This window comes from Panicum virgatum, chromosome 2K, assembly GCF_016808335.1.
Source record: "Panicum virgatum strain AP13 chromosome 2K, P.virgatum_v5, whole genome shotgun sequence".
Taxonomy (NCBI): domain Eukaryota; kingdom Viridiplantae; phylum Streptophyta; class Magnoliopsida; order Poales; family Poaceae; genus Panicum; species Panicum virgatum.
Genome location: NC_053137.1, coordinates 50,005,781 through 50,016,038, shown reverse-complemented (window position 1 = coordinate 50,016,038; position 10,258 = coordinate 50,005,781). Strand labels below are relative to the sequence as shown.

At 48.0% G+C, this 10,258-nt stretch overlaps 3 protein-coding genes across 6 annotated transcripts in view; 1 reads left to right on the top strand and 2 right to left on the bottom strand.

The window, feature by feature from the left end:
* Positions 1-350: 350 nt before the first annotated feature.
* Positions 351-1,283, bottom strand: LOC120682822. The gene has a single exon (XM_039964852.1). It carries the CDS (start codon positions 1,074-1,076, stop codon positions 660-662), a length of 417 nt encoding a protein of 138 aa, XP_039820786.1. The 5' UTR covers positions 1,077-1,283; the 3' UTR covers positions 351-659.
* A 4,878-nt stretch (positions 1,284-6,161) lies between these two features.
* LOC120682799 (fasciclin-like arabinogalactan protein 7) lies at positions 6,162-8,157 on the top strand. 4 transcript variants are annotated; one of them, XM_039964822.1, is made up of 3 exons: positions 6,222-6,324; positions 6,720-6,926; positions 7,033-8,157. In XM_039964822.1, the coding sequence occupies exon 3, from the start codon at positions 7,151-7,153 to the stop codon at positions 7,940-7,942; it is 792 nt and encodes a 263-aa protein (XP_039820756.1). In that variant the 5' UTR covers positions 6,222-6,324; positions 6,720-6,926; positions 7,033-7,150; the 3' UTR covers positions 7,943-8,157. The 4 variants fall into 4 exon arrangements, with proteins under 4 accessions (XP_039820765.1, XP_039820749.1, XP_039820756.1 ...); XM_039964831.1 differs by lacking the exon at positions 6,720-6,926 and having other exon boundaries at positions 6,162-6,324; XM_039964815.1 differs by lacking the exon at positions 6,720-6,926 and having other exon boundaries at positions 6,163-6,324; positions 7,107-8,157.
* A 1,886-nt stretch (positions 8,158-10,043) lies between these two features.
* Positions 10,044-10,258, bottom strand: part of LOC120682789 — a 1,992-nt gene continuing 1,777 nt past the window's right edge. Inside the window, exon 1 of the mRNA XM_039964803.1 lies at positions 10,044-10,258. This exon is cut by the window's right edge and continues 1,777 nt beyond it. Coding sequence (XP_039820737.1) covers positions 10,052-10,258 — 207 coding nt within the window. The 3' untranslated portion in view covers positions 10,044-10,051.

The following is a 10,258-nucleotide window of genomic DNA, read 5'->3' as shown; positions in this document are numbered from 1 at the left end:
ATCAAGAGATCAGCATAATTACTCTAAGAAAGAGATTCGCATAACCTTTTGTCGTGCCAAAAGGAAAGTTGTATTTGCTCGCGTGGAGCATCTAAAACTCTCAACATGCACAAAGAGACATGCTCTCAAATTTTAATCGAGTCCAAAAGGCAACATCCTCTCGGCAGTCGGCAGTCGGCATTCGGTTACATACATAGCTGAACTGTCATTTCCAGCATGGGCAAGCTGCGTATAGCCATAATAAGGCATGCGCTGATCCGAGCTGGTCAGGTTAGACAAGTAACATTCCAGAGTGTGCGTGGCTGGGATGCAAACGTTGAGAAGATTGAGGTAAACAAAACAGAAAGAAATTCATCAGCACGTAGGAGTACTCTCCGACCATATTTATAAATACCGTCACGGTTACACAGCTGAGAAAGCCTGCTGAAACCACTCTCAGCAATAATTAATGCACGCGCCTAGTACATAAGTACACAATCCAAATACTCTTGTGCGTGATAATAAGTAGCGTGTAAAAGTACTATACGTTGTGATGAGTGTACTACGTGATACTGCATTAATAAGAAACTCTCAAATAACCGTGAGCTGCAACGCCACACGGCGAGTCAGGAATTCAGGATCAGCACGGGGATCAGCGGCGCATGAGGACGGCGTGGCGTTCAGGCTGCCGTGGTGGGGGCGAGCTCCCTGTCGACGGCCCTCCTGAGGAGGCCGCCGTCCTCGACGACCATCTGCACGGGGAGCGCGCCGAGGCCGCTGGCGACGGCGAGCATGACCTCCCTCATCTCGGCGCGGAACTCGTCGGGGCCCACGGCGCCGTCCCCGTCGCGGTCGAAGCGCGCGAAGAGCGCCCCGTAGAGCTGCGCGAGCTCGGCCGCGGGCGCCGGCGCGTCGGCGCCGAAGTGCGCCTCCCGCACGCGCAGCGCCGCGAGCTCCCGCGCCATCTCGGCGTACGAGAGCCGGCCGTCGCGGTCCGCGTCCAGCGCCGCGAACCGGGCGTCCACGCACGAGTTGAACGCGCCCTCGTCCTCCACGAAGCTCCGCACCGTCCGCCCGTCCAGGATCTCCACGCTCATCTTGGAAACTGAGAGAGGATTTCCTCTTGATAGATCGAGAGCTTACAGTTTATATAGCTCGCTGCTAGTGCTCGTCTGCTAGCTCTCTCTTTGGTCGGTCGGCCTGTTTGGGGAGATGCGGCAGGCAAGGGTCCGTGGCGGGCTTTTTATAGCGGCGCGCCACTTGCGGCCGGCGGCGGTTTCGCCCGGTGGCGGTGGCGGTAATATGCCGCGAGTTGTGCGCGAGGTCCGAGTCTGATCCGATACGCGCTCGCTTGAGATGTACTAAACCAAGTTCCTGGTGTCCTCTGCAAAAGCAGAGGCTCCGGCTCCCCGCCCCCCTCCCATGGATTATTCGTTCTCCGGCAAAGCCTCGCTCGCAGAATACGCGGGGGAATGTGCAGCGTCGAGTCGTGGTGCGGCCGGTCCGCGTGCTCCCTTTCCAAAAGGAGGGTTCTCCTGATCTCCTCTCGGTGCGTTCGGCCGGCCGGCCGGCGTCGAGCGAGACCTGTCTGCCAGGACACCCGAGAGTGGCGAGGTCGGTCATCAGCGGTGCTCGCTTCCGGTCTAAGCATCGTGTGGGCAGCGAGCTCCGGGATCTCACTTTCAAGCTACTGTACAAGTCCGGAAACCATGGCTGTGGTCGGCGTTCCTTTTTTCTTGGTGCGTCCGGCGTCGAGCGGGACCGACCAGGACGTCGGAGGAGTGGCAAGGTCGTACTCGTACTCGTACGCCTCGTCCGAGCCGAGCGTAAGCTGTGTGCAGCGAGCTCCACGGATTGATTCACCGCGTGCAGCGAGCTCCTGGCTGTGTTTAATTCGCGAAAAAAATTGAGTTTTCGTACTGTATCACGTTTTGTTATTATTTAATAAATAATATTCAATTATTGAGTAATTAAGCTTAAAAGATTCATCTCGTGCTAATCAGTTAGACTCTGTAATTAATTATTTTTTTCAACTACATTTAAAACTCCATACATGTGTCTAAAAATTCGATGTGACATGTACTGTAGTAAATTTTTGGGGACTAAACTGGGCCGAACTGCGTTCTGAGCTTGCAGTTTTGTACGGATACAGTGGGTTTTTGGGAGAGATCAAATCAGGTTTCGTCGCATGTTTCATTGGCGCCTTCATTTTCAGAAAATAAAAGGCGTTGTCAGCCCGTGTTCAACACGCAGCAGCGAGTTGGAGGAGACACAAGACGAAGGACTTGTTTAGATGCTAAATTTTTTTGATGTAAATTACTGTAGTATTTTCATTTGTATTTAGTAATTATTATCCTGTTATAGATTAACTAGACTTAAAAAATTCGTCTCGCAAATTATAGATAAACTATGTAATTAATTATTTTATTTAGCTACATTTAATACTTCATGCATGTGTTGGAAAATTTGATGTGATAGAAAATTTTGTAAAATTTTGAAATTTTAAAGGGAACTAAACAGGTCCCAAACAAAGTGACAACTTCAACCGCACCATACCGATGGGCGGGCCCATTTCCAAACCTGTGCCAACCTGGGTCCGGTCTACCGACATTGATCACAACTGACGCCGGTCGAGGGCGGCGGTCACATTAGCCGAAGTTTTCCAGCTGCCTCCTGCTGTGCGCGAGACAGCGACAGCGACAGATCGATCCTTCGGTCCTTCCTGACGGACCTCTGGCCCACAAAGCAGCGAGCTGGAGCTGAGCTGAGCTCAGGGCCCATCTACAATCTCCAGCAGCCCAGCAGCGAAAATCCAGGTTGCGGCCCAGACCGCCCAAAATCGAAGCTCGAAGCCGGCCGCGTTCCCGACCCGGACACGGACCGTCGGTGGCGCCGCCGCTCGCCCCCCGCCGCCGCGCCCTCGGAAGGAAGCGAGGACGGCAAGTCGGCGCACGCGCAGCACGGCACCCATGGCTTGCAAGGGAATTAAATAGCCCTCCCCTTCCTCTCAGCTCTCGCTCGCGTTGCGTGGGGGCCGGACGTTGACGCCCGGCCAGCAGGATCCGCGGGTGCCTGGACGACATGGCAACCATCGCTCTAGCTTCCCCCGCGTTCTACGCCAGGCCACTCGTTTCCTCTCTCTCTCTCTCTCTCTCTCTCTCTCTCTCTCTCTCTCTCTCTCTCTCTCTCTCTCTCTCTCTTGTTCATCTCCCTTCCGGGGGTGGTGGTGGTTCTCCAGTCGCCGGGCCGCCAATAATTGCAGTCCGGGGACATCTCCGCGTCCGTTCTTCCAATCCAAGATAGAAAAAAACAGAGTCGTGGACGTTATGCATCGGTACTGTTGTTTTTCGTATGTGTTGCGGCCCAAAATTTATTTACAACTTATCCACACGAATTCGTAATTTGTTTCAGCTCTGCTTCTTCGGAAGTCAGCGCCATTATCTCCAAAAATTAGATCGGGCGCTCCTTGAAGCTGGGACTGAGATCCTCAAGACGGCCCGGTTGGCTCTTTTAGCTTAGTAGTATGCTTACCGCCCTTGTGCTGTTTCTTTATCTTGTAATGTGCTAAATTCCTGAGGAGATCACCAAAGCTGAAATGCTCAAACTGGAGGGTAAGAGGACGAACTCTTCACCTAAACCCATCGAAACTGTAATTTCGTTGCTCCTGAGTAATGAAATTTCGAGCTCATCCATTCTGGAAAAAAAATATCTCCAAAAGTTTTCTTGTGCCTGAAAAATCGGCTCGACCAATTGATGTTTGCAAGGTATAAAGCCCCCTTTGGAGCACATCATTTCCCCCCTCAAATCCTGCGGGGGGAACTAATTGGAGTACATGCTGTCCAAAGAAGCCCTAAGGTATAGTACCTTGTAGGTTTGCTAGCTTCATCCTGACAACAGATGAAGTCAGCCACCTCGACGTGGAACTTCAAAGGGGCAGCAACCACTGACACGGCCTTTTCATCGGAGATCATTAGAGAAGTCATCAAAAGTTAAAGAGGAGGTAAAGGTACTTCCATGTTTATAGCGAAAGGAGCGTCATTAGCTACCTGCAATTCCAGAACAAACAGGACCTATGTTTAGTATACGTAGAGTGAAAGAAAAGACTATCAAATTTTCCTGGAAAGTGAAACCAGAACGAGAAGTAAAGTTGAAAATATCTGTGACTGTTGATAATTTTTATTGAAATATATTAGAAATGTGTTGGTTCACAGGAGCTTCCTGCTGGACCTTTTATTCTGTGTGATACACAAGTGAACAAACTTCAATGTAGGTCCAACACAGGGAATGTGATCAATATGCAGAGATGTATAAGAAATGTGTTATTGCACAAAATATTATCTTTATTTTCCTAAAATTTTGAATTTTCTTACTAGACTTAGCTAAAGTACTAATATGCACATGAAATTGTTGGTCAGACTTCCACCGCGCAGGAGCTCCAAGAGCGGATCAAACTTGACATCAAGCTTTGGATTGCGGCAGAAGCTACGCACTTAGGTTGCTTAAGAAGGGAGTAGTCCGTAATTAGGTCGGCCCTTTTGGGTTTCTTGTAACTCTCTAGTGACACCCGGCATGTGCATTCTAGACGCGAGCTCCGCTCTGCGTTGTTGTAAACTTTCTTTTCATCTTAATAAAATGATGCGCAGCTCACCTGCGCATTGGAGAGAAAAAATTGTTGGACCATCAAATTTATCGCTTTGCAGTCTACAGATATTAAACATGTTACTTGATTGGGTATGGTAAATAATGGTACTGAATATGATTTCCTTTGGAAGCTTATTTGAGTATGACAGCTTAAGAAATGAACTTTCCTTTCCACTCTGATGATTAAGGCGTTGATACCTCCCACTGGACAATTATTATTTTAGACTTGATGCAGGGGGTGAGATGCTTAAACAATAATCCCACCAGATACGAACTGTATCATCTGAGTCAAGTGGCCATCTCACCGACACTGCGAAATCAAGTCAGGTAGTGGGCTCACATTATCAAATCCAGTTGACACCTCATATCTTTGAAGTTCATTTATTATGCACATAATTCATTTCAGTAAATAAAATGTTGTGTGCAGATTAAGATGCACACAATAAAATGGAATATTTAGTTATGAAGAAGAAAGCCTCTACAAAATATTTACGAATCCTTCAACTCCAATCATCTCAAGAACTAACAACCCATCATTTCTAGAAAGCTAGCTGGTGGCAATTTGTGACAGTTCTCGTAGTCATGTGCTTGTTTACTTTACCAAAAAATTAGTTTGGTATTAGTACTTTGAGTGCCATACAAGTTGAAGAATCCTTGCTATAGAAAAAGGAGCATCGGTTACATTGTCAGATTCATTAACCACGCCGATGCACCATGCTGACCTGAAGTCTCTTCCATGAATAGCCTTATTAACTGCTCCTGATCTGCTACTGACTTTTGTAGTTCTACTTGTAACATGTGGTATAGGCTCCAGATCAGAAAGCAACAGCGATTCAAACTGGAGTTTCTTTAGTTTGTCCTCTATGCTCCGATGAAATCTTGATACCCCTATCATAAGAAGAATCTCTGAACCTTTTTTTTTGTAGAGTAGGAATCTCTGTACTTTGAGCGAGCACACTGTTATTTCTGATCACGTTGCGATCCTATTTGTCCTATGATTTTTTTTCCTCACAAAGATGTTGCAAAAACTTATTTGTGTCTAACGGATCTCGGTGTCAGACAATGAACAAACAAGCCTACTATCCTCATACACCTTGTGGCTTTGCACAGGGGTTCGCTCAAGAACGGTTTGAAAGCGCAAAATGCACCACTGGACTCGAAGAAAGTCAGAAGCACTTCATGCAACCGAGCTAGTGACAGTTTGCAATTGACCTTACAGTAAAATTCAAGTCCTGTACCCTATTTGGCCAGATGATACACAAAGGGGCTGCCTGGAATACTGAAATTTCGATGGATTTCACAGTAAACAAATACAGTACATATTGTTCTTGCATGATTGAAAATAATTTCTGAAATGGGGTCTAATTGTACAACCACTAACAAGCAGTGCAATTTACTCCAGAACAGAACAGAAAGCTGGCCGAACAGGCAGGAGAAAAGTGCAGCTAGCCGATACCCGGCCAGCTTTCATCACGCACCATCTTCGTTGAGAGCGCGCGGGCACCTACTACTGCCCCCCACCCGCAACAGCTGCCTGCCACTCATATGAAACACCTCATTTTTTTTTGGTATTTTTAATATTTTCTCCCGCCTTACACGAAACAACACCACCGTTTTATATAGCTGCCTCCTCTTCTCAGCGCTCTCCCGCGTGCTGCCGCCTGGCCTCTCTTCTTCTCTCGTTCTCTTCCCTGCTCGGCTCAGGTCTGCTACCCCTGAATTTCTCTTGTTCAAATGCATTTGCAATGCGATATCATTATGCGATTACGAGCGTGTTTTTCATCTGTTGCCAGTTCTAGTTCATTGTTTCACTTGATATTTACAAGTTTCGCATGCATTCTGTTCTCACACCTTTTTTTTAAGAAAAAAATAGTGTTCTCATACTTGATTACAAGTTTCGCGTGCATTCTGTTCTCATATTTGATCTCCGGAACACGAACATTTTTGTGTTCATCTAGCACACAATGATATTTCTTCATCTTTAAGTCGAAGCGAAGATCGTGTAGGCTCTTGAGTGTTCATCTGTGTAGTTGGTTGGTTCTTGACCTTTTTTGTATTGGTGCTGAGATGTGAAACTTTCCCCCCTTCTTTTTGATCAGGCAACATGTCGTGTCATGATTTGGTTGGCCGTTACCCTCCTACAACGTGCCATCTAGACTAATTAGATCTGATGACCCCACTCATACCTGAAATGATTTTTTTCCCGGGTGATAGCGAATGAATGAAAAACAAAATTTCAAACTCCATGCTTTCAAGTAGATCGGCAACTTGCTTCAAACTGCATGCTTCCAAGTAGATCGGCAACGGTACAAATACACAACACCATTGATCTCTGAAGTTCCGAACACTGAAATTCTAAGCATAATTTTTGTCATTGCGATCAAGTGACGAAACCTTTGTTTTTTTCGACAGCGAAAATCTTGAAGTATCCAGCATTCCGTTTGTGAATTCTAAAGGTACATATACTTTCTGCGTGATATCATCAGGGGCTTGTATCAACGAGGAAGAGGAAGTAAGCAAACGCTGCATAATGGTGTCCAAAGCTGCAATTTTTGCCACGGCCGTACTGGCCGTCCACCTCGCCGCCCCGGCGTCGGCTCAGACGAGCAGCCCCCCCGCGCCGGCGCCCATGTCACTCGCGCCGACCCCAGCGCCGGCGCCGGCGCCGCACTACGTGGACCTCGCCGAGCTCCTCAGCGTGGCCGGCCCGTTCCACACGTTCCTCAACTACCTGGAGAAGACCAACGTGATCGAGACCCTGCAAAGCCAGGCCAACAACACCAAGGTGGGCATCACCATCTTCGTCCCCAAGGACTCGGCGTTCGCGGCGCTCAAGAAGTCCACCTTCTCCAACCTCACCTCCGACCAGCTCAAGACGCTGCTCCTGTACCACGCGTTCCCCAAGTTCTACTCCCTGGCCGAGTTCAAGAACCTGAGCTCGCTCAACCCGGTGAACACCTTCGCGGGGTCGCCGTACACGCTCAACCTCACCGACGACATGGGCAGCATCTACGTGCAGTCCATGTGGTCCAGGCCCAAGATCGCCAGCAGCGTGTACGCCACCAAACCCGTCGCGATCTACGCGCTCAACAAGGTGCTCCTGCCCATGCAGCTCTTCAGCAAGGACCCGCCGCTCGCGCCGGCGCCGGCGCCCGCGCCGGAGTCCGGGGCGTCCGACGCCCCCAGCCCGGCGGACGGCAAAGCAGGCGGACTGACCGGCGGCAAGGGTGACTCGACGAGCGGCGCGTACAACGTCGGCGCCGTCAGCGTTGCCAATTCCTTGCTGCTAGCCGCGGCAGGATGCTTGATGCTCCTGTGGTGAGACTTGAGGGTTCTTGCCATTCTCTGAGCAGAGTGTCCATGCTTCGCCACACTTGATTTCGTTTTGAATTGGTTCATGGAGTCATTCTTTTGGACATATGGTAGATGACGTTAGGATCGAACTGGAGTATTTTACGTCACATTACTCTCATAATTTCTATCATTTTTTGATGGATGAATGATTGAATGAATACAAAAAAAAAGTTTTCACTGCTACTGCTAGCACTCTTCTCTTCTAGTCTCTCTATGCAGCTGGTGATCACTGATCAAAGACACATCGATAGTTGTTCAGAAAAAAAAGAACTAAAACTGCTTGCAACACGCACCTCACCTCTGACTGATTCACCCATCAACCTGTCGATGCCCACTGGGCACGTGAGAAATGGCCATGTGAGAGGCTGGGTCTACACTGATGAGTTGTTCCTGGCAGAAACAACATGCTCAGCATCACAACTTGTTCGTTTAAGTGGTTGTACGGAACTGAAAGACTGATTCATGATGCATATGCTAAAGACAATAGCCATAGTTTATTCGGCATTTGAATTTTGGGTGGTTCTTGCCTTTGGCATGCCTATAGAAATAGTTGAAGCTTACATGTGCACTAAGCATGGCTCGCTGTTACCACATGGAACTAATTTTGGTCTGAAGAATCTGTATTCAGTAAAAGTTGTCTCAGATCTTAGGCGATTTATTCAGTTCTCCGTTTGACCCAGAATAGTTTTAACTACTTTAATTATCTAAGCTTAGCAGCATGTGTTTGTTTTCCTAATGGTGAAGGCATGGCAACCAGTGCACTAGCATTTATAATCACAGAAATAAACAACGTTTCTGAAGTCAGACTATGCCGCAGCAGCAGTACTTGTAGTTTAACAACAGGAGGATCAGTTCCCTCGTTCTGTTCGAGCATAGGCAGCAATCGATCCTGTTTTTGGACCTTCGATCTGTACAAAAGCAAGCAGTAGGGTCATATAATTTGCACAGTCCAGTGACATTTGTGCCTGCTTCTGAATTCTGATGGGCTGGTGTCTTGGGGTAGGACGTTTACTGAAACAACCCTGTAAATGTTGCAGCTGCAACGGCGATTGGCAATCGTTTGGTGAGCTCGAAACGGAGGGCCCATACGAACCTGTTGGAGTACCTTGAAACAAGATCCCTGTGCTGGAAAATACTCCCTCCTTCCCTGTTTATAAGGCATGATGGAACATGACACGGTCTTCTAAACAACACTTTGACCATTTATTTATCATATATTATATCACTTTTGATTATAAACTTATAATCATTGTAAAATATATTTGATTATGAATCCAATCATATGAAATTTGCATTATAAAAATAAAAATTTAATAGTCAAATTATTGGTCAAAGATGACAATGTTTGAATCTTGATATACGTGTATGCCTTATAAACAGGGAAGGAGGGAGTAAAACGCACGGCCAAACTTTTACCGCAGGGAAAGTGCCGTGCGCGTCCTGCGAGTGCTGCGATCCTGTCCGTGCGCTGCTGCAGCGCCCGACAGGGAGGAGCAGCCGGATCCGGGTGATAACTAGTACTCCTAGTAGCGGCGCGCTTGCACGGCTACACTACACCCGCCGCGAGTGGCAGGCAGATCGACGAGTTATTGGTTTGCCCGGCGGCTATCTCGTTCTCGTCGGCAGCTGCGACAACGGCGGAGACCACCGCGCTACGCAGACCGCCCCGGCCGCGGAGCCGTGCAGAGCAGGCACCGAGACTGGTGGCCAGGCCGGTGCGGGCCTCGCGCATTCACGTTGCCGGCGCAACCCATCATTCAAAAAGAAAGAAAAGATAGAATTTATTAGCCTTCTAACATGGCTGACAACATAAAGACACGAGTTAATCATTCGCATGCAGCCTCACATAAACTACAAATAACAAGCGCATGCAGCCTCACATAATCAGAAAATAACAACGCGCACAAGCTTAACAAACACTACTGACCACTGCTTCTCGCACTCTCATACCTGTTTTTCCATACTTTCCGAAGGAAAAAAAAAAGAAAAAAGTAAGACCAAACCGAGACCGAGAGCGAGAGCGAGAGGGTGAATGGCAAATGGAATCCAATCCTGTATATATCATTATATAATGAAATTACTTGAATAAGTCCAAGAGAGTTAGACCTGGAGTTCCGGAGGGGTCACCCCCATCATCCCCCGATTCCCCCCCGGAATCAGAATCACTTTCTTCCCTCTTAGGCTTCTTTGACTCGGGCGGGCCTTCGGAGGTTCCTACTTCCCCCTTATCCTTGACCTCGTTATTAATGCTATTCGGATCGTCTGAAACTTCGTCTTGTTCAAT

Coding starts and splice junctions, on each gene's coding strand:
- LOC120682822 (XM_039964852.1), bottom strand. CDS start 1,076: ATGAGCGTGGAGATCCTGGACGGGCGGACGGTGCGGAGCTTCGTGGAG.
- LOC120682799 (XM_039964831.1), top strand. CDS start 7,151: ATGGTGTCCAAAGCTGCAATTTTTGCCACGGCCGTACTGGCCGTCCAC.